The sequence below is a fragment of the Myotis nattereri genome (genome assembly GCF_964212035.1).
Source record: "Myotis nattereri genome assembly, chromosome: X".
NCBI classification, from domain to species: Eukaryota; Metazoa; Chordata; class Mammalia; order Chiroptera; family Vespertilionidae; genus Myotis; species Myotis nattereri.
Genome location: NC_138078.1, coordinates 45,289,502 through 45,313,613, shown reverse-complemented (window position 1 = coordinate 45,313,613; position 24,112 = coordinate 45,289,502). Strand labels below are relative to the sequence as shown.

Genomic DNA, 24,112 nt, shown 5'->3' with positions numbered 1-24,112 from the left:
AGGAATTCTGACTTTTACATGGACAATTTTTTTAAAAAGATAACATGTATTATTTAAGCGCCATAAACAGTGATTTCTGCTTATATTAAAAAAAATAAGTGAACCTTTGTTTGAACATTACTTCCTTGCAAGAGCAGTACATATCCTTAGCAAACAACTACCACATTTACAAGTTCATTTCCTTGATACTTAGGTAGGATTGAAAGCAAGAAGAAAACATGAAAATATGAGCTTTGAAATCATCTTTACAGCTAAATTGATAGCAGTTAAGGTAACTAGATAGTTCCTAAAAGCAGAATTGTTTATTTTGTTGAGTATCTGATAATGCCTGGGTAGTCAGCTCACTTTGTTAAAGGCCAAGGATGTGTTCAATTCCTCTTTGGACCCATTAGCTTTTTCCAAATAAACAAACACAGTCTTCCACAATCAGACTAATCCAAACCCCAACCAGCCTCGAAAGAAAAATTCGGCAAGAGTGCTGAGGTTCTTTTCACAAACCTATTGTTACTACTAAGGAAACAACATAAAGTACATATCCCATGGATCATAAGTCAGTGGTCTCATCTTCAAATATGGGCAGCACAACTGAAATTTGAATTTCAAATAACCCAACATGACTCACTTTCAAAAAGAAAATCTCTTAACTACTCAACTGGTCTTTAAATGTGAAATATTAGGTTGTGTTAGACAGCAATGAAATACTACCAAGTGTGCACTGGTACCTTAAATGACAAATCTTGAAAACAATGCAAATTCGAGACTTTCTTATTAGTATACACATCTCTACCAATTTTTAGGCTAAAAGTGGTTTACGATCTTTTTCTTTTTGCTATCTCTTTTTTTTTGCAGAGACTTGTAAAAACAACAGTGTAAATTATACTAGGTCATAGTGGCTTGTTTTTCTTAAAGCAAAAGCTCTGCCTAATTTGTTCATCTACTTCATCTGCTCAAGTAGAATACTGTGCCAAAGATCTCACCATACGAAACCAGTATGATTATACTATCTTCATGAAAAAGTTTAAATTCTTCCAGAGTAGTAGTCTCCCCCGCCCCCCGTCTTTCATTTTCTGCCTAAATCCAAGTTAAAACACACAATTTCCATTGGCCTTCAATGTAGTTCAATTCTGCACTCTGACCTTTACTTTGCAATGTCACAGTAGCTGTTCACATACATTAAATATTATAGATATGTTCTGCTCTTGACATGTACACACTTACAAAAGGAGCTTTGTACTTTGTTTGGTGTGATTTTTTTTTTACTATATTGGCTCACGAAAAGCAGTTTTTTTCATTTCTATGCATGGTACTTTACAATTTGTAATGCATTATTACAACAGTGCATTGGAAAAGTACTGAGCCTCTACAAAATAGCTTTACATTTTTAAACAAATGAATGTGATTTTTTTCACTTAACACAAGCATAGGCTTTTTTAATATTTCCACAAGATAAACATCTTAATTAAACTATAAGCTCACTCTACAGTGTGCCACAGTGATGGGCTTAGAAGACAGTTATACACTTAGAAGATCTAACCTTAGTGTTATTTACACTGACATGTCCAGTATCACCTTGCCTAAAAGGTGAACAAATGTTAGTCAGCATGTAGCTAAATTGTGCCAACTAATAACTGGGAATGGTGAAGCTTTAAGCAATCACTTACAAAACATGTACTGTAACTTAGTCTAAACTGGTAATTTCCTTAGCCCTTCTCTCCTATGGCATGGGAAATTTTAAAAATCAACATGAAACAGCCATTGCTAAGACAGATCTTTTAAGATAACAAAGGAGAAACTAATAAACATATATAATAAATCATTAGTATATCAATTACTGATGCTGAAATTAGATTTTATGTCCTAAAACATTGCTTTTTAAATATTTCCTTTTATTCTGGAACAGAAATTGGAGACAGGACAACGATTCATTCAGAAAGCAATGACTCAATTCAGGTTGCAACTTTACAAGCACCACTCAAAAAGTGGACATAAAGCAAGTGATTCCTGTTTGCCCATCACTATACCAGGTACATAGCTGAGAGCTCAGACCTTAATTACACAATGCTTTCTCTGTTACCAGAAGCTAAGACTGCCCTGCGACAAATAGGACAAGTAGAATTTTCAGATAACCAGCGATCAATGCAGTGGACATGATACTCATGGGAACAAGGTAGTTTACGAAGTTTGTTGCCTTCTGTATATTCTGTAATGCAAACACTACAGGTTTTTAATGCATCGTTTTCACCAAAACTTCTCATTGCCAAATTGTCAATCTGTTCTTTGGTGAGTCCTCTAGGTTGGTCATCATCATCCTCATTTAAGAGGAAAAACTGAGCCAGACTAAGGAAGGGCAAAGAGCCACTTTCATCAAATGTTACTGGGGCTCTGTGTCGAACCTCTCGCCTGCCACCTGATGAGCCTGATGATGAGCTTCCTTCATTACTACCTTCAAACACCTCTGAGCTAATCTCTGAACTTTCACCACTGGAACTAGAACTAGGACTGGAACTCGAACTGGAACTGGAACCAGAACTACTATTACCACCAGAACCACCTCTTCCATTCCGTGACTCCGCCCTTTCCATATTTTGACTTGAGATTGAGCCACTAGGCTCTGAATCACTATCACTGTACATAAAGTAGCTTAATTCACCAAAACCTGTCATTATTTGCCTTAACATGGTCTGAATTGCTACAGATGTAGTCTCACTTAAACCAGTATTTAAGATTCTACGAATTGGAATTCTGATGGTACTGACATAGGTTCTCACACCTGCCCGCTCAGAACGTGAAAATGTACGCCTAAAACCTCCTCGTTCACTTTCATAAGTGACCGTGTTGTTTGGCGTCTGAGACCTTGACCGAGTTCTGCTAGCTATGCTATCTCTCTGCCGATATTCTCCAGGACGGACTCTTCTTACTTGAAGATCAAGGACTATGGTTGGAGGTCTCTGTCCTGATCCTGTAGATTCACCATTACCAGTTGTGTCTGAAGAACCTGCTCCCTGTGAGGCATTTCTTATTCCGGAAGCTGCAAAAAGACCTCTACTTAGCAAGTCAGGTCCACTTATTTGCTGTCTTAGTGTCACATGGTGGCGGGTTCTAGAACTTCCTTCAGTCTCATTTACCAAAGGATGCTCAAAAGTCTGAGATGAGATACTATGATGAGACCTCCGTGGAATTTCAGTCATTGGATACAGAGGTGACCTACTTCTTTCAGCTCTTGCTCGGGTTCTCCGGTGGTCGGGGCTTCTGCTTCTTGCTCTTCTTTGACCTCTAGTAGATGGGACTTCTCCTGTTAATACTTCAGTTGAATTGCGTTCTGATCTAGATGGCCCTGCAGATGTTGATTCAGATCGTGGATTCTCCACTTGCCTTTGGCTGTTATCCATGTTTTCTCCATTAGAACGTCTTGTAGATGGCTCATTTTCATTCTCTGGGTTTTGACTCCCATTATTACGGTTTACATTGATCTCTAAACTGAATCTGAAATCACCACTGTTTGGATTAGTCCGGCTCACTGCTCGCCAAGATTGGTTTCCTCTTTGACCACTTCTTGTCGTATTTCCAGTTTGTCTGACAGAGTTAAGCCAGTCTATTATAGAGTCACCATTAGACACATCATCTGAAGACTCTCCACCTGTTTTTAAAAGAGAAAAGGAACTATTAAAATTAGGAGAATCATGTAATAGTGCTCAGAAACTTTGTACTAGAAAAAAAAAAAAAAGAACAGACTCTGAACAGATTTCGAATTTATAGATTTCTGTAAACTGTACTACATAGACTTGCAAGTAAAGGCAGGGAAATTTCAATTTCATTTTGAAAGTGCAAGCTAATCTAAACAAAAGTTATCCCTAACGGTTTGGCTCAGTGGATAGAGCGTCAGCCTGTGGACTGAAGGGTCCCAGGTTCGATTCTGGTCAAGGGCATGTACCTTGGTTGCAGGCACATCCCCAGTAGGGGGCGTGCAGGAGGCAGCTGATCAATGTTTCTAACTCTATCCCTCTCCCTTCCTCTCTGTAAAAAAAAAATCAATAAAATATATTAAAAAATAATTTTAAAAAAAAACCCACAAAATTTAGAGAATTTTCTAAAAGGGAATCTGGAGAAAGTCTATTATATAAAGAGCCTAGCATATTACTGTGGATTGTCAGAAGACAATATTTTTCAGTTCACTGTCAAGACACTCTTGTAATCAAACAAGGTAAATACCAGTTAAGGTATAGAGCTAGAATTTTAGTTCAAATTACATTTCTGTCAAATTTTCATTAGCCTGTAACATTTCTTCTAGACTCTTGATTTAAGTGACTTTGATAATATAAGACATTTTAAAATACAAGACTGCTGTAGCCATTGCAAAAATATAACATAAACAGGGTTTATAGGTTTGAAAATGTTTAAATTATTTCTTCATGTTACCAAGATTCTTTACATGAAATTGGACATCAGGCCGAAACCGGTTTGGCTCAGTGGATAGAGCATCGGCCTGCGGACTGAAGGGTCCCAGGTTCGATTCCGGTCAAGGGCATGTACCTTGGTTGCGGGCACATCCCTAGTGGGAGATGTGCAGGAGGCAGCTGATCGATGTTTCTAACTATCTCTCTCCCTTCCTCTCTGTAAAAAATCAATAAAAAATATATTTTAAATAAATAAATAAATAAATAAATAAATAAATAAAAAGAAATTGGACATCAGACCAAATGAATAGTCTGAACCTAGCACAATACATAGAACGGCACATTCAAGACCAGACTGTTATCATAGCCTCTTAGGTTAGATGGTGAAATTCTCTACTTCACATTGAGAAAAAAACATCAGGATGTTAGTTAGGATGTTTATCTGTATCCCTAGCTTCCACCCACTAGATGCCAATAACAAACTCCCAGTATTGACAAACAAAAATGTCTCCAGGCATGGCCAATGTCCCATAAGGGGCAAAATTAAACCCTGTTGAGAATGGCCAGGTTAGAGAATACAGCATTTCTTTCTGCTGGTGAGGAACTCAGATGTTTATTAAAAAAAAAAAGGAATAATTCAGTAGATAGAAGGATATTTCAATGGATGTGGAAAATCAAGAAATTACATTTAAATATGCCATTTCTCACAATGCCCCAATTAACACAAACAAACCAAAGATAAAGCAGAAAAAAAAGACACCCTACGTTCACATTCTTACCAAATATCAAGACAATGCCAGTTCTCTTTATGAGCAGGTAACTTAGCACCAAATTACTTTATATCATTTCTGGATAATCTTTAGCTGACATTTACTGTTATGAAGTTTTTTATCCATTCCATCCTCTACCCACCCCCTGCAAAGCAAAATATACCTCTATTTTCATCTGAGTTTTGTGGTGGTGGGCCCTCTTTAATTTGTTGTAATCTTCTCAGCAACTCTTCCTCAGTACTTTCACCTGAAAATAGTTTTAAAATGTTTGCCAAATTACAAATAAAAACCAATGACTCTTACCCATCTGAGATGAAAACCAAGGAGTAGGAAACTTGGGTAAAATTCATTTCTTTGGGAGCATGACTTTACAATTGATATTTGTACAAATTTCTTGTAGTTTACTGAATGCTTTTGCCTATATTACCTCATTCATTACAATTGCAAGTCTGGGAGGTAGATATTACTATCTGTATTTTAAAACAAGAAAACTGAGACTGAGTGAGAAACTGACATGCTAATAAATGGCAGGACCAGAAGCCCAACTTAGATATTCTGAATGAAACCTGGTATTGATGATTCAAAACGTACTTCCTTTCACTAATCAACACCTGACCTTTTAAAATTTAAGCAATCACTCAAAGATTAGTAAAATTAAATAGAAATAAGAACTATGAAAAATAATGAATTTTAACTATGATCAAATGGGACCTAACAGCCAAGCACAAAGTTCTGAATAATTGGTAATTTTACCGAAGGCTAGCTCTGGAGGATTATGACTGGGACATATTCAGGGAATCAGTAATAACAAAAGAGAGTAAGTCTGTCCTAGGAACTAAAATTCCCATTAGCTCTTCCACAATTAGACTCATGCCTAGAAGTTAAATAAGCCAACAAAAATATGGTTCAGCCCAGCAAGCATGGCTTAGTGGTTGAGCATCGACCTATGAACCAGGAGGTCATGGTTCAATCCCCAGTCAGGGCACATGCCCAGGTTGTGGGCTTGGTCGCTAGTGTGGGGTATGCAGGAGGCAGCTAATCAATGATTCTCTCATCTTTGATGTTTCTATCTCTCTCTCCCTCTCCCTTCCTCTCTGAAGTCAATAAAAATAAATTTTTAAAAAACTGTTCAGCTCCACTATTTTCAAATAAGCTCACCATAAATGCATAATGTAATTCATAACTAAAAATATGATATAGGGTAATTCCAAATATAAGTGAACAGAATTAATAAATATAGTAGTAAATGTCATTCTATATGCCTTGCATTAAAATCATACTTCATAATGGCTAAAGAAACTGATTTTCAAAACAGGCTATTTTTTTAAAAGACCAACAAATTACATATATAAATTCTTAAACTACATTATCACGTACCTGGGGTGCCTAGCAAATTGTTATCCCTCATAAGCCTATAATCTTCTTCACTCAGGTTATTGACAAATTGATAGAAAGCTTCTTCCCGATCCAATCGGTCCATCTGACTTCTGCGCTGTGCTGCAGACTGATCACCACTTCCTTTATCGTTAGAATCTGAACTTTCCATCTTGATGAACAAGTGGAAAATTATCTAAAAGGAGAAAGGAAATCAATCTTGAAAACAGAAGTCAGTATGTATCCTATAAAACATTTTCAATTATGTGAAAATCCAGAATATAGGTCAAGACGTAAATTTTAAGACCGCATCTGAGTGAAATTTCATAATAGAAAAACTCCCCCAAATCCCTATTTTACTAGGAAAAGACTAGGTCAGGGGTTGGCTAACTATGGCCCAAGGCCAAATTAAGCTCTGGTGCCTATTTTTTTCTTGTTGAGATCCACAAATGGTTTTTACACTTTTAAATGTTTATTTTGAAGGAATTTTTTGATGTAAGGTATATGAAATTCAAATTTCAGTGTTTATTTTATTGAAATAGTAAAATACATTCATTTACATATTGTCTATGGCTTTTATGATATAATGACAAAGTTTAATATTTGTGACAGACAGACTAAATGTGGCACTATCACTGCTTTACAATGGTGATCTGGGCATTATAAGTTGTAGTGATGCAATTATAATTTGACAGCATTTCAAATGCCATGTACATCACCATACTGTGACATTTTTGAAGTTACAGATGCACACTTATCACATCATATCAAGAAGGTGGACTTAAAATGCCACCCTTAAAGGCACAGGATGTGGCTTATTTTATCAGATTAGACAGTGAAGATTGTTTATTATGCAATGGCACATTAACTGTGCTTAAGTAATGAAATATACGTTGATATTACCAGACTAATGATATTATCATTCCTAATTCACAGGGAAACTACAGTGTAAAAAATTGGAAAACTTAAAATGAAATAGCTATTCACAAAATATTTCTTCACAAAAATAAAAAACAAGGCTTCAATCAAGTTTCCAGTGGCTCATTTGCTGTCTAAGCAAGGAAAATAATTTATTGATGTTGAGTTAAACTGCATTTGATGGCAGAAGCTAAAGAAATGTGTACAAAGAAAATAAAGTTGTTTAAAATTATTAGTGTTTTAATGAGTACAATTGCTCAGAAATTTGAAGATATTGAAATAAACAATTGAAAAACAAGGCAGCAAATGATTTTGAGTGGTTTTCCTTGGCTCATAAGTCCACAACTGTATGCTAGGAGTCAAGTGCGGATTATTCAAGAAGTTTGAGATTTAGAAGTAGCCTCTATAAATCTGCATGGAACCACTACAGGTGATCATGTTTTCAAAGAAGTTGAGAAAACACTAATTCAGTATAACCTGAAGTAGAATTTGCTAAGATGTATTTCAACTGAAATAGTGGTAAAATGTGTGAAACAAAAATTTACAAACCTTGTGAAAATATAAGTTATCTAAGTCTATGGTTATTCACATATTATTCATCAGCAGGGAGTTTGCAGAAAATATTTAAATCCATCGTATTATTGAACCAATAGTGTGAATGGCAAGCTTCATTATTGTGGACTTAACCATCATCATCAGTTCCATGAATTTTTTGTCAGACACAGAAACTAAGTATCTTACTTTATCACTTGTTCATTTTGATGGCTTATCATTGGTAAAGTTTTATTGTGATCTGTTGTACCCAGGCCCAAAATCAAAAATTTTCCCCAATAAGAACCATCCCCAATTACCATTACAAAATAACAGTGTGAGAATTTAGCTTTTGCTAAAGGATTCATAATGTTCTTAATGAATTCAACCTAAAATAACAAGGCAGCCCAGTCAATGTGGCTCGGTGATTGAGCATCACCCTATGAACCAGGAGGTCAAGGTTCCATTCCTGGTGGGGGCACATGCCCCGGATTGCGGACTTGAACCCTGGTACAAGGTGTGAAGAAGGAGGCAGCCAATGGATGATTCTCTTTCATCACTGATGTTTCTATCTCTCTCTCTCCCTCTCCCTTCCTCTATGAAATCAATAAAAAAACACACATTTAAAATTACAAGGCAAAATAGTGCTTATATGTAAAACTTATCCTGCTGTAAGTCATTTCAACAATACCACTGGAATCACAAAGTCAAGCTGCTTTATATGCACTTGTGCTATCAAAGAAATGAGAGCTGCATTCCCATACAAATTTGTAGTAGTTATATTTTATAAGCACAAACTACAGTTCCAGAAGCACTTTTTAGATCTTAGTGTAAATAAAAGTAAAATTTCTTTATTTCAAAAATCCATTTAACTGTGCAACTGAGGACCTTCCACCTAACCTTCAATTGGAAGTAGTAACTGCAGTGTAATGATATGTTAAAAGGTAAACATGAAGAGTCCAACAGAATTCTATAAATTCTTTCTAAGGGATGAGTATGCTTCATTAAAATTATATGCTTCTGGCCCAGCCAGCTTAGCTCAGTGGTTGAGTGTCAACCTATGAACCAGGAGATCACGGTTCAACTCCCGGTCGGGGCACACTGGGTTTCGAGCTCGATCCCCAATATGAAGCAAGCAGGAAGCAGCCAATCAATGATTCTCACACATCATTGATGTTTATCTCTCCTTTCCTTTCTGAAATCAATTAAAAAGATTATTTTTTAAAAAAATTATATGCTTCTGGATTGATTACATAGCAATACGTATATTGTGAAAGGACATTTTCAAAGATGAAATATGGAAAATCTCATTTTATGTCAGGAGCACTAGATGTATACCTGCACATGATTTTGATGATAAGGAATATGTTTAACCCCAATTAAGAAAATGTAAACCCCCAAAAGAATATCATTTTTTAAATTAGTAGACCTATATTACAAAACATTGTACTCGATTATTATTACATTTTGAATTCTTAATTTTGTTTTGGAGGTGATGGATATAGGTTTATTACCTTATTGTGGTGATAGTATCACAGGTACTTGCTTATGTCCAAATGCATCAAATTGAATTCATTAAACATGCAATATTTTGGTATATTAATTATACTTAAATAAAACTCTTAAGAAATGTAATGAAATCACGTATTTCCTCAGAAGTCCACAAGCTATAAAACCTCTACATAATTCCTAGAGTTAATTAATTGCTCTGCCTTCTTACTGGAACCTGTGCTCTTGGGGAGATTGTTTTTATTTTATGTGGAACCCTTCACAAAGGCATGGCTATTTACTCCTTAAAATCCTTGTTGGGATCCAATCCTTCATCATTCTAATTTCTGATGCATGTGACTATGGATGTGAAACTCATTTATCTGCCCATCTCCTTCTTATAATTCAACATCATTTATACTGCTCTTAAAAATCAAGGATGTCTTCTTGTTGATTTACTTCTAAGTTGCCTCTAGAAAGGGTATGAACTATTGCCTTTGTTGATTAGAAAAAATTTTTTTTTCAGAATTCTGTATACCATGCTTCCTAAAATCTGACTTATTTGGGGGAAAATATGCACTATGAAACATCTCTACTAACATTTCTTTCTACTATAAACTCAGCATTAAAACTGCATTTTAGTTCTAAATCAGGGGTCCTCAAACTACGGCCCGTGGGCCACATGCAAATACAAATATTGTATCTGTTCCCGTTTTGTTTTTTTACTTCAAAATAAGATATGTGCACTGTGCATAGGAACTTGTTCATAGCTTTTTTTTAAACTATAGTCCGGCCCTCCAACGGTCTGAGAGACAGTAAACTGGCCCCCTGTTTAAAAAGTTTGGCGACCCCTGCTCTAAATTAACTGGTAGTAAACAATCTAAAATTCCATCCAACTTCAGACGGATCTTTTTTAAGTTCACAATGACAAAATAAAAGTTAATCCCATAAACATATGATAATCTGGTTTGTGGGGAAAAAAGGGAATCTATACTGGTAATAGGATTTAATGCCATACATAACACATGAAGTATCTGGATGTTCATAAATCAATACTAAAGAAAAAAATAACAAACCTTCTTGCAAATATAAAAAATAAAAATCCCTAGTCTCTACCTGTCTGCTGAACCTTAAACAAATTGTAGTCCAGACATGGGCACATCTAGAATTCCATCATTTCCCTTAGATCATTATTCTTAGAACTATCCTATCATTGTTTAAACAAATGAGATGAACACATCAAGGAAGGGGTAGGAAGGATAACCTTAATATTTTTTGAAAAAGCTTTCTAAACTCATGACTAAGAATCCATAATTTTGGTAAGACTAAACTATAGAAATTTCTGAAAGATGTTGTTTTTATACTAACTTGAAACTTTTAAGATGACTAGAAATCAACAGCTTAAATAAAACATTCATAAGTCACATGGACCAGCCAATAAAAAAAAATAACAAAAGGACCACATTTTTCCATATGTGGCTAACTAATATTATTTGGTATTGATAATAGTAAGCAGCTAATTTTTTAAAATATAGAAAAGCACAAAGGAAAAAGTACTTCAGCTGCAATTCCTCAAACCAAATTAACATCTGGCTAATGTACTTAAGCAGTTACTATTTTGAATGCTAGTTATGAAAGTTAGGATGAAGTAAGTCCACTTGTGAAGGACCAATGAGTTCTGAAATTTATTTATAAAAAGTACAACTCAGTATAGTTGAAAGGTTTTAAAAATATAAATCTTATAAGGCAAAGTTGTCTGATAAGTTCTGACATCTGAGGGACATGAACCAAAAAACAAACAAACAGTAAATTCATGTACCAAGCACTGTTACAGAAATGGTACAAAGTCTTAAGAATAGCATCATGGAGTTGAGTTCAAGCCCATAAGAAACAGAGACCTGCAAAAATATGGGACAGATTTTTTAAACGGTTTTGAAAAACAGTACCTAAAACAAGAAAGGGGTCTTATACTGAGTATGTGGGAGAGTTGGTATAGTAACAAGATGTAAGATAGAGGCACTCAAGTTCTATTGTTTCTATTTGATGATTCAATAAGAAAAATCATCTTCCAACTGGAAATAGTGGAAAAAACAAACTTTTCAAAGAGAGAGTTAAGAGCCTAAATTTCAAAACTTCTAATGATAATCTTTGAGAAATAATAGAGAACAGGAGATACTACAATACTAGACTTTAAAATGTTTTTATCTTTAAAGAAAGTGACGTGTAGCATAGCAAAATCTGATAATAAACCCAAGGGAAAATTCTGCAAACATGTACAATATGTGTTCACCAGAAGTAGGGATCATGGCCAAATTAACCTCATTTCATTTACACAGGGGTGTTTCTCAACCTTGGTTTGCACATGAGAATTACCTGAGGAGCTTTCTCTGGGGTTGACCAGACAGCAATATTTTTAAAATTTCAGTTAATTATATTGTGCAGTCAAGGCTGAGAACCATGAAGACAATACTGCTGACTAGTCTGATGTGGTTTCTATACAGAGACCAAAAAGGTTTCTCATGCTATCTTTATGAAGAAATGTGGGCTAGAGCAGTGCTTTTCAAACATCAGCATACAAACTGAATCACCTGAAAATCTTGTTAAAATGCAGATTCTAATTCAGTAGATTGGAAGTGCAGCTTAGAACATGCATTTTATTTATAATTTTTAAAAGTTTTTTTTTATATTTTTATTGATTTCAGAGAGGGAGAGATAGAAACATCAATGATGAGAGAGAATCATTGATTGGCTGCCTCCTGCACACCTCCTACTGGGGACTGAGCCCGAAGCCTGGGCATGTGCCCTCACCGGGAATTGAACCGTCACCTCCCAGTTCATAGGTCCATGCTCAACCACTGAGCCACACCAGCTGGGCAGAACCCGCATTTTAAATAACTCTCCAAGTAATGTTATCGCTGCTAATGCTAGAATCAGTTTGAGCAACAAGGACCTTGAGGACAATATTGTTTAAGAGATTCACATTATTTGAATACCACCCTCAAAAATTATGGAGCAATGTTACCTTGAACATTTTACTAAGTTATACAGCTAAAATAACACATAGTAAGAGTACTACAGAGAAAGGGAAAAACCTGTCTGGGCAGTTCACATGAAGATAACCTGGCATTTTCAGTTAACAAAAGCTAAATAAAAAGCCTGTTTGACCAGCCTGCCTATGAAATCTAACATAGTCCTACACTACTGTCACAGACCAGTGTTCAATAACGGTATATAACTGTCCCACTGTAACCTTCTGTTCACACTGTATGTGGACTATCTGAAACATTTTAAATAACTCCAAAAGAAAAAGGGACAAACAGAACAAAGTATATAGAGTAACCAAGATGATAAGCCAGGGAACATCATAAAAGAAATGGTAAAATAACCTGGAGATGTCTAGTGTGAAGACAAAAAGGGGCATGATTACTGTCTTCAAATATTTAGTTATAACATGAAAGAGAGCCAAAAATATAGTGTCAAACTAGAGCCAATAGTTGAAGAAACATGGGAGCATATATAATTCCTTCTTTTAATACAATAACCTAACAAGTAAAATTGTCCCAAAGTAGCCTCTTAAAGCAAGCAAACTACCCATTTCTGGAAATATTCAAGTAGAGGCTTTATATAAAAGAGGGGATTCCTTATTAGGTAATTTGAATACACTGATTTCAAAAGACCATTTGGACTACAATGTCATTAAGAATGGATTAAGTCTCTTGGTTTTCTCTTCTGGGTTCACAGGTCATATTTATTTTTCCCGTTTTTTTTTTTTGTTTTTTTTTTATATTTTATTGATTTTTTACAGAGAGGAGGGGAGAGAGAGAGTTAGAAACATCGATGAGAGAGAAACATTGATCAGCTGCCTCCTGCACATCCCCCACTGGGGATATACCCGCAACCCAGGTACATGCCCTTGACCGGAATCGAACCTGGGACCTTTCAGTCCACAGGCCAACGCTCCATCCACTGAGCCAAACCGGTTTCAGCTTTTCCCGTTTTTATTGAATATTTTAGGGTGACATTGGTTAACAAAATTATACAGGTTTCAGGTGCACAATTCCACAACACATCATCTGTACACTGTATTGTGTTCATCACCTGTGTGATGTCTCCTGCCATCACCATGTATCCCTACTATACCCTCTTACATCTCCTCCCCACCCACCAATCACTACACTACTGCTGTTGTCCATGAGTTTTCTCTTTCCTTTTTTGCTCAATCCCTCCACCCCTTCATACCCTCCAACAGCTGTCAGCCTGTTCTCTATAAGTCCGTCTCTATTTTTCCTGTTCATTTTGTTCATGATATTCCACATTAGTGAAATCATGACACTTTCTTGACAAACCAATTAACTTAGGTTGCCCCATCCCAGCCCTCCAACACACCTTGAGCCTTACTACCATCACACTTCTTCTAATGCTGTTCCCTCAGCCCTTTTTTTAGGTTCTCCCCATTGCATTCACCCTTCAATGTTCCATGAAATTCTATCTAAGAAATTATTACTATCTCACCTAGCAATTTTTGCATTCATCTCTGCACACAGCATTTGTCTGTGCCATCAAAGTGGCATTCTGTGCCTAATATGGTCTTTTATATTTTTAATATATAGCTTACTTATCCAACATAAAGAAATCATTTCACAAGGTTATCAATATAAAATTAGTGAAGTGTTTTACATTCTTTTTTTATAACAAGTCTCTGAAACCTGGTATATATGTTATATTCACAGCACATCTCAAGCTGGATGCTAAGTTAGCAATGGTTCAATAGATTTATTTTGTATATTGTAAAAATAAAAAAATTAAGAGAAAAAACAGAAAAATAATAAATTAGCAATGGTTCAACTGAAATGCAGTTCTATCAAAACAACAGTTGTGTTTAATGAAAAAATATTTTACACTGCTTCAGTTTTTTATTTAACTTTATTAAAATTAAAGGAAATTTAAAGTTCAGTTCCATAGCTACACTAGTGACATTTCAAGTGTCCAGTAGCTACATGTGCATTTTGAAAAAGGAAATCCTGAATGTAAGCAATGTTCTAGAATGCCTTGTAAAATAATCTTACACATATCCAATGAGCCTAGTCTCATTTTAAACAGTTCCTTCACCACTTAAGAGGCATATACCTGAAAATGTAATAAATATAAACCACAAGTTCAGCCCCTGGAAGATGTAATGTCACTAACGTTTGTTAAATGAAAACAAAAGGCCGAAACCGGTTTGGCTCAGTGGATAGAGCGTCGGCCTGCGGAGTGAAGGGTCCCAGGTTCGATTCCGGTCAAGGGCATGTACCTGGGTTGCGGGCACATCCCCAGTGGGAGATGTGCAGGAGGCAGCTGATCGATGTTTCTCGCTCATCGATGTTTCTAACTCTCTATCTCTCTCCCTTCCTCTCTGTAAAAAAATCAATAAAATATATTTAAAAAAAAATGAAAACAAAAGGTCAAAGCACCAGGCCATAGATGTCAGGGGACCAAAAGTCCAAATGATCAAATACATCTCTTTCCATTTTGCTGTAAAAATATTAGTGAAGAATTATGTTAAAAAATTGTAGTACATTTCCAGTTTAACTACTAAGAGGAAAAAAGAATCCCTACACACCCCTGGGCTCCTTTTATCATCATAAAAGAGAGGAATTTCAATCTACTATCTTACTGTCCGTTATAATATTCATATGCATAAATCAGAAATTTTGGATTGAGTATACAATTAGCATCAGCCAATTTTAAACTTAAATCCTATATACTAAAATCCTAATATGCAAATCGACCAACCAAGGGAACAACTGGTCACTATGATGCACACTGGCCACCAGGAGGCAGACGCTCAACACAGGAGGTGCCCCCTGGTGGTCAGTGCGCTCCCACAGGGGAAGTGCCGCTCATGGCTGGCAAGTGAAGCAGAGGTGGCGGGAGCCTCTCCCACCTCTGTGCCAGCGCTAAGGATCCCTAGGGGGATATCCGCCTGCTGGCTTAGACCTGCTCCCCACGGGACTCTAGTATTTCTATGAAAAGCTTACCAATAGAACAATTTAAGAGAAAAAAATATATAAATGTTCTTAAATCACTTAGCTCTCCCCCTAATTATAAGCAATACACACCACTCTATATTTACACAGCCCTTTCACTATATTTCATTTAATCCTCACAACAGTCCTATGAAGAACATCTCACTACCTGTATTTTACAGATATAAGAAACAGAAACACAGAGAGAGGAAGTGATTACCAAAGGGCATGTCCAAGACTATATTATTTTAAAATACATTCTATCAATCCCAATAGGCATGTTTCAAGTGTTCAATATCCCTATGAGCTTTGTATACTAGGTTGATTCCTGGTTTAAAAATTTCCAAAGTGACAAAACACCTTTATAAGTACTATAAACCCAGCAGTACTTACTTCTGAATCAGTCAACTTTTAGTATATTTGTTTTAAATACAGTTGTCTCCTAGATAAATAGCATATTTTAGTAACTTTATTTATCTCAGCATACTGTGTGCCAATGTATCCAAATCCATTCCTGGAAACAAACAGCCAAATTAGAAATTTTGCCCAGTCATTTAAAAAATTATTCAGAATGAATGTATGACAGTGCTGGGTAAATTTAATTCCGAGGAGAAAAAGTCAACAAGAAAACCAAACCTGAGATTTATTAACTATAGTTAGAGAATTTAAAACAGATTTTATTCACCTTGAGAATTTTAAAGCATTATTAGTCATTAACATATATTAATATAAATTATGCAAACTACTATGTTTCTGACCACTGCTAGAAGTATTTCATTTAATCATCCTAATCCATTTACTCCAATGCTTAAATATGTAATTTTTATGATGTTAGGGTGAAAAGTCACTTAAGACATTTTGATCAGTACTAATAGGTTGGAGACCTGGTGCTAAGTATAAGCACACACATATTATTCAATGGACATACTGCATCATGGTACCCAATTATGGAGACTTAAGGGAACAAAATGTACTGTTAACAAAACGACAGTCTTTACAAAACTGAATTCTGAAATTCAAATGCTTTTTTGAATATCAATTTAAAAATAAGCCACACTTAAGTCTGGAAGAAATACCATCTTTTTCAAAACAAAAAGGGAGGGGGGAATCAAGGTAACCTAATATCAACCAATTACTAAAGTATCTTGAGCATTTTCATGTGTTCATACAAACTCCAAACTCAACAGTGTTCTAAAGTAGAATATGCTGATTAAAAAAATTTTAAAAAAGACATAGGTATCAACATACAAATGTGTCATTAAAAAGAGAAGGGCAGGCATCATTCTGTTTGCAACAGAGATTCATTAAAACCTCAGAGTAGATGTAAATTAATGGCATGCTATCCGTGTCAATAAAGAAAATGTTAGATCATTAATACCATCACCAGAAAAAAAAAATAATGCAGTTAAAAAAATCAAGTCACAAAGAACTGCTGATTTTGAGGTCAAGATATAATGTACCATCACATATGTAGTCACCAAAAGTGTTGGGAATTCTTCATATATAGAATGTTTAATTAATATGTTATGGCATTTGGCCCTAGCTGGTTTGGCTCAGTGGATAGAGCATCAGCCTGTGGACTGAAGGGTCCTGCGTTTGATTCCAGTCAAGGGCACATGCCTGGATTGTGGGCTCCATCCCCAGTAGGGGGCGTGCAGGAGGCAGGCAATCAATGATTCTTTCTCATCATTGATGTTTCTATCTCCCTCTTCCTTCCTCTCTGAAATCAATAAAAATACATATTTTTTAAAAATATTATGGCATTTGTAACAGACAAATAAAAGGTTGAAAACACCAGGATGGCTTTTTTTATTCCATGAGTAGCAGGGTGGTATTCAGCTGTATAAAAAGAACAAACAAAAAAAATAGTAATACTGGGTTCTTGTCTTGGCTGTAACATTAACTATTACTAGCTATGTTAATTTGGCCAATTCAGTTAACCACTTGGGCCTCAGGGTCTCCATCAATATTAGAGTACTGAATTGTTAAACTATAAAGTACTTTCCAGTTCTATGAATTCATGACTATGAATAAGATATAACCAAGGTCACATTACAGTATTAAGACAGAAGAATGAACCATAAGAAACATAAAAAACTAGGACATGCCGAAACCGGTTTGGCTCAGTGGATAGAGCGTCGGCCTGCGGACTGAAAGGTCCCAGGTTCGATTCCGGTCAGGGGCATGTACCTGGGTTGCGGGCACATCTCCAGTGGGAGATGTGCAGGATGCAGCTGATCGATGTTTCTCTCTCATCGATATTTCTAACTTTCTATCGCTCTCCCTTCCTCTCTGTGAAAAATCAATAAAATATATTTAAAAAAAAAAAAAAAACTAGGACATAAGGTAAAAAGCTGTGCTTTTCTCACTGCCATTTCACTCATGTATTTCAATCTCCCTTTTAGTGACTATCTTATCTGTTTGAAAATAAACATAAAGCATTCCTCTTAAAAGCAGGGGAGAGCTGATGTTTCACTGCCTTTACTTATTGCATGATACCTCTCACCACCCACACAATTTGTTGATTATTTCCAGGATTGGCCTATCAGAGGATGCTACCCAGGGCTCCACCACTGCTGATACTATTCCAATATGAGATTTTAAAATATTATTTGTATGGCAATGTTAGCTTAGCCTCACTTATATTCTATTTCTACCACTTGAAAAGGACAACAAAAATACACAAAAGGATTCAGAAATGTCCTTCATATGTCTAATCTCTTTGCAAGTCTACTGACTTGCAGGCTCACAATTTTGCCTATTACAACCCTCTAAAACAGTGATGGCGAACCTTTTGAGCTCAGCGTGTCAGCATTTTGAAAAACCCTAACTTAACTCTGGTGCCATGTCACATATAGAAATTTTTTGATATTTGCAACCATAGTAAAACAAAGACATATTTTTGATATTTATTTTATATATTTAAATGCCATTTAACAGAAAAATCAACCAAAAAAATGAGTTCGCGTGTCACCTCTGACACGCGTGTCATAGGTTCGCCATCACTGCTCTAAAACATAAGATCAAAAGAAAGTCAACAAATCAAAGACAGAGATCAAGCCAAATGCTGCCAATTCATAGGAGCAAGTTAGTTTTCAAAAGAAGCCATTATGATGACATTTCAATTCACTCCAGTACTTGAGACGGAATTTCATCTTCTATTACCCACGTCACTGAGCTACCTCACTACATTAGAATTTGGTCTTATCCACACAAACTCCATTCTGACTTGCTTTTCATTATTCCCAAAAAGTAAAAAAAAAAAATTACTCAAAGCCCAGAAGGTTCATGTAGTTATAAAAGAGTTACTAATGTAAAATTACTGATTACTAGCAATTTAGGTGATAACTGGTAAATAAAAGTACTATTTTTGAGAACATGAGTTTTCCATCAAAAATTAACTTTAAGCCCTAGCTAGTTTTGCTCAGTGGATAGAGCGTCAGCCTTCGGACTGAAGGGTCCCGGGTTCGATTCCAGTCGAGGGCACATGCCCAGGTTGCGGCCCCCAGTAGGGGGTGTGCAGGAGGCAGCTGATCAATGATTCTCTCTCATCATTGCTGTTTCTATCTTCTCCCTTCCTCTCTGAAGTCAATAAAAATATTAAATAAATAAATAAGAGTGAAGCCAATTTTTTAAAAATATATTTTACTGATTTTTTTACAGAGAGGAAGGGAGAGGGAGAGCTAGAAACATCAATGAGAGAGAAACATCGATCAGCTGCCTCCTGCACACCTCCTACTGGGGATGTGCCCGCAACCAAGGTACATGCCCTTGACTGGAATCGAACCCGGGACCTTTCAGTCCGCAGGCCAACACTCTATCCACTGAGCCAAACTGGCTAGGGCTGAAGCCAATTTTTAAAATTAAAATCACTTGACCAGCCCTGGCCGGGTGGCTCAATTGGTTAGGGAGCCTCTTCCTGTACACCAAAAGGTTTCAGGTTTGATTCCCAGTCAGGGCACATAACTAGGTTGCGGGTTCGATCCCCAGAGTCAGGGTTATGGAAGGCAACCAACTGATGTTTCTCTCTCTAAAAAAAAAAAAAATCAATTAAAAACATATTCTCGGGTGAGGATAAATAAAACTACATTAAAATCACTTGACTAAAAAAAATTATTATCTACATAAATGACTTATATTATTTGAAGAAATCAATTTTGTTACAGAACCAAACATGCTGACAACTGTGCTTCCTGAACCTGTGTTTCTAAATAGAAATGATGACAAAGGTGACTATATATCCCCAGTTTGTACAGTAGCAGTCTATACCTGTTGTCCTATAGTACTTAATAGGAACCTGGTCCTCTTTCGTTCTCAAAAGTGACCCAGTTTGAATAAATTATATGGCTACTTAGATGTAACTGCCGGTAACTTTAGTGAATAAAAAATGAAAATTGTAATTAAGAGTTAACTCCTTCCTGTAGGCAAGTGGAGAGCAAGAGGAAAGAGAGTGTTCATTCCAGAAAAGATTATTGAACACAATATCCCCCCCCCACAGACAGTAAGTTCATCACCATGCAAATGTTTTAACAGAAGCCCAACTTATAGTCATGAAATTATTGGAAGAGGTCCACGAATCTATATACATACCACACACTGTCTATAGCTATTTGTCTCAACATATATAGGTGCTATTATGACTAAAGAAATTAAAATCTTGGGTTGGAGCACTAAAATACAAGAAAATTGACATTAAAATATTGACTATATGTATTCCAGAAACAAAACCACAAGTTCTTAAGTCCCAAATCGTTCAAAATTGCCAAGATTTTTTTTTTAATCTAATAGATATTTATTTTGATAAAAGGTAATATGAACTGCTTGACTTTCTGGGAAACTTCCATATTCAAGGTTTAGAAAAATAGATACAGAAGTACTACTGCTTTCTTATATTGGTTATCAAAACCTCAAGGGATTAAGTAAACTGCCTACTTTTTAAATTTTTTGTGTTACACAGAAATGTTAAGGAATTAGACAAACGAAAGAAAAACACATCCCAGCCCAAGGCTATAGCCCAAAATTCTAGCACCTCATTTGATCTGGGTTTGCCAGGACTTTTCACATTGTAATTGGTTTCATATTGTAATTTGTAAATTAAGGAGGCTGGTCCATGATTTGCTGTTTCCCAATCCACTAGGGCTGTGGAAAAAGTAATATACACATTATACTTCCATGAATGCAGATGCATCTTTGACCTACTGTGTTACATATTCACTAACCTAAAAGAATATATCCAACCAGCCTAATATTTGCAGATGTCATTTCATAATTAAGCCATTCATAAAACCATTGCTGGTTTTAAATTATCAAATTATACAGTAATAGCTTGGACGGGAAAAAAAAGAAGGGGGGGTAATTGCTAAACAAGTCTCACCTGCTTCATAAAGCAGATTCTCTAAGTTTTTGATGCAATATAACCTATAGATTTTTTTATTACAACCTTCATTTCTTTGCATTTCTGATTTAAACAGAGCAATTAAGTCTAGAGGCAAAAAAGTTTAGTGACTTCAGGTATTAGACAGACCTGGGTTAAAATGGGGGCTCTGCCACTTATTAGATATTTAATTGAGGACAAATTACTTAATAACCTCTTCCTGGAGTCTCAGTTACCTCAGTAAAATAGATAACATCCTCATGAAGCTTTGCTGTGATGATTATAAAATCATTCATGTAATAGCACAAGATCTAGCACATAAGCACTCAATACAAGTTAGTTATGAATTTAGGCTAACTACCCATCCCAGTTTGCTTGGGACAATCTAGTTTGTGCCTGTTGTCCAAACATAATAATGTCCCTTTTGCTCTTAAAAGAAACCTGGCTAGGGCAATAAATTATGTGGTTACTTTAACAATGATGATTAAAAGAGTTAATACCAATTAAAGTATCATATACCAATTACTTTTTGAATCTTGAAAGAGAAAAAATAGAACACAAAATAATGTAAGATCATGTTCCTGTAAGAAAGTCTACTGCTGCCGAAACCGGTTTGGCTCAGTGGATAGAGCGTCGGCCTGCGGACTGAAAGGTCCCAGGTTCGATTCCGGTCAAGGGCATGTACTTGGGTTGCGGGCACATCGCCAGTAGATGTGCAGGAGGCAGCTGATCGATGTTTCTCTCTCATCGATGTTTCTAACTCTCTATCCCTCTCCCTTCCTCTCTGTAAAAAATCAATAAAATATATTTTAAAAAAAAAAAGAAAGTCTACTGATATTTTATTTAGCTATTCAATGAACATATAAACAGTATTTATTTATACCCATCTTGTTCATTCTGTTCTACATAAGTACTGGTAAACTTCAGACATTATTTTAAAACAGGAAAATTCACAGATAAAGCACTAATGAGTTCTAGCTACTTAGAAACACTACCCTTTGAATTACCAGTATAAAACATCCATTCTTATCATGAAGTATGCCCAACACCAACTAACATGTATCAAATAAGCCCATCCAATTACAGGGTCTGCAAAACAGAATATTTTAAAACATGCATTCTATACATAAATCATCAGGAGACGCAACAAAAAAATAAATTACCTGACTGTTATGACATAGTATTGTAATACAATAAACTGGATTTTAGTTTTCTTCATACTCTGCTCTAGAAAAAAAAAGAATCCATTATTCTTCCTCTTTTATATGTTCTTTGAAATAGACACATTTTAAAAAATACACATCCTATATATTGTAGTCTCTCTCACACACACAACACAAACACACAAACACACAACTACCAAATCTAATTCAATATTGGTATTAAGATATTTGGGGAGACTGAGGTTAGAAGGAACCAGGAATCTCATATGCTAGATATAAGATTTTGAATCTACCGTTTAATATAAGCTTGCTTAAAATATGCCTTACTTTATCATTTATCAGATCAGTAATTATTTTCATATTTTGATACTTTTGAGGACTTATTGGGCACTTTACAGTTACCTCTGTAAAGTAGTCCTAGCAGTGGCCTAGGCCGAAGGCAGAAGCTAAAAAAAGTATGAAAGAACATCAGGATGAAACATTCTCAGTAAGAAAAGTGGGTCCTAAAATCATATTTTAAAAAGTATTTAGATTGGTCTTCCTGGGCACTTTATTTTTACAACGGGGTGTTTTTTGGGGGGGCGGGGGGAGGAACTAAAATCGTGCCTGCCTGTCAAGTAATCCTGGATGAACATAATGTACCTGATGGGATGACATGAGTAGTTATTTTGTCTTTAATCATGAAGAATGAAAGAAATGATTAGTAAGTAGTACGTTTATTTCTTCCTTCCTTCAATCACCCAAAGATATTGTGGTTCTCATTCAGGACGTGCAGGATCCTTATTTCTAGCAAAAAATTATTTTGGGGCAAAAGGTGGATGGCAACCTGATATAAATGCTTCCCTTTTTCCCAAAACTAAAGAATGACCTATTTAACAAACCTGCTAGGCCTCAGATTCCAGGACTAACCTGTGGAATAAGTATGGTGAAACTGTCTAGGGAAGGAACGTGGCTGTCTCCTCCATCTTGAAATTAATCAGCATAAGGGAAAAAGGGACTGAGTGTTCAGGAAGCAGAAGCCCAACCGGTTAATACTAGTTACTAAAGCTACGGCGTACGTGGCAGGTACCGCCCGTAGAAGCCAAGACCCTTAGGCTTTTTTTTAGGGGGCGGGGGTTGGCTGATTGAACGGAAATTAACTTGAAAATCATCCGGCCAAATTCCTCTTTTTACAAGGGAAAAACAACACGCAATTGCTTTTCCCTCCTTTTTTTGGGGGGGTGGGGGGTGGGGGGTGGGGTGGGTATCCTTACAGTGATATCTGGCAAAGGATATTCCAGGGTTATTCGAGCGAAGGAGTAAACCACATTTGCCTCAGATCCTCCGGGAAGATGTCATCATGGCCCCAGGGGGCGCCTAATTGATAGTGCCCTGCATAAGTGCTTAAAATGGGGTTTGCAAATCCTGGGAAATCTAAAGGCCCAAGGATTCCCAGCATCTGACTTACAGCAGCCAGATTTTTCCCCCACTCCCAAACCCCAGCCCACCGAGTTAAAGGGGCGGAGAGAGGCGAAGGAAGTCTCCAAAGAACCAAGGAGAGAAAATCCTGAAAAGATTTAAAGATTGTCACGCCTGAGGCCAAACTTGAAAATCGCCTCCTCCAAATTCTCAAGACTCCGCAGGGTCCCGGCTGCGGGTAGCGCGGCCACAGAAAGGAAATATTTCCCCAGTACCATCCCCTTCAGAAAGCTGTCGACTATACACCCAACTAAAATGGCAGCGGCGACTACGCCACGGAGCCCCCCACAGCAACCAGGGCCTGGGGTCCGGAAGCGGCGCCGAGCCTCCTCCACCACAGGCCACTCAGGCCATTTCGAGAAAAAGCGGCAGCCACAACTCCGCTGTCTTCCTCTAGCTCTCCATCCATTTCTCAGAGGACCCCCAAAGCTTCACTTACTCGGTTTTAGTTGTCGGAATCCGAGTCGGTCGTTAAGGCCGCCGCCGCCGCCGAGGCTCCTGCGCGCCTCTCTTGTCGCCGCTCTCAGGCCCGCCTCCAATGAGTCGCTGGTTGAGACCCGCCTCTAGCCCAGAGCCCGCTCGGGAAACGTTGCTCAGGCAGCCATTATCTCCCCCATTGTTACCAAGCAGCGAC

The 24,112-nt window shown here is 36.7% G+C and overlaps 1 protein-coding gene and 1 long non-coding RNA gene across 3 annotated transcripts in view; one reads left to right on the top strand and one right to left on the bottom strand.

The window, feature by feature from the left end:
- Positions 1-3,710, top strand: part of LOC308510789 — a 14,068-nt gene extending 10,358 nt beyond the window's left edge. Inside the window, exons 2-3 of the long non-coding RNA XR_013995435.1 lie at positions 2,078-2,167; positions 2,294-3,710. This is a non-coding gene — a long non-coding RNA (uncharacterized lncRNA). The remainder of the gene's footprint in view (positions 1-2,077; positions 2,168-2,293) is intronic.
- On the bottom strand, positions 3-24,112 carry RLIM (ring finger protein, LIM domain interacting). 2 transcript variants are annotated; one of them, XM_081080825.1, is made up of 5 exons: positions 23,918-24,093; positions 22,021-22,084; positions 6,542-6,734; positions 5,328-5,411; positions 3-3,637 (listed from the first exon to the last, which is right to left on the bottom strand). In XM_081080825.1, exons 3-5 carry the CDS (start codon positions 6,708-6,710, stop codon positions 2,052-2,054), a joined length of 1,839 nt encoding a protein of 612 aa, XP_080936951.1. In that variant the 5' UTR covers positions 6,711-6,734; positions 22,021-22,084; positions 23,918-24,093; the 3' UTR covers positions 3-2,051. The 2 variants fall into 2 exon arrangements, with proteins under 2 accessions (XP_080936951.1, XP_080936950.1); XM_081080824.1 differs by lacking the exon at positions 22,021-22,084 and having other exon boundaries at positions 23,918-24,112.

Bases quoted from the DNA above. Each gene is read 5' to 3' on its own strand.
- RLIM (XM_081080824.1), bottom strand. From the start codon at position 6,710: ATGGAAAGTTCAGATTCTAACGATAAAGGAAGTGGTGATCAGTCTGCA. The intron at 5,412-6,541 runs GTACGTGATAAT...AACTATTTTCAG, and splicing joins CAATTTGCTAGGCACCCCAG to GTGAAAGTACTGAGGAAGAG. The intron at 3,638-5,327 runs GTATATTTTGCT...TTTTAAAAACAG, and splicing joins AAACTCAGATGAAAATAGAG to GTGGAGAGTCTTCAGATGAT.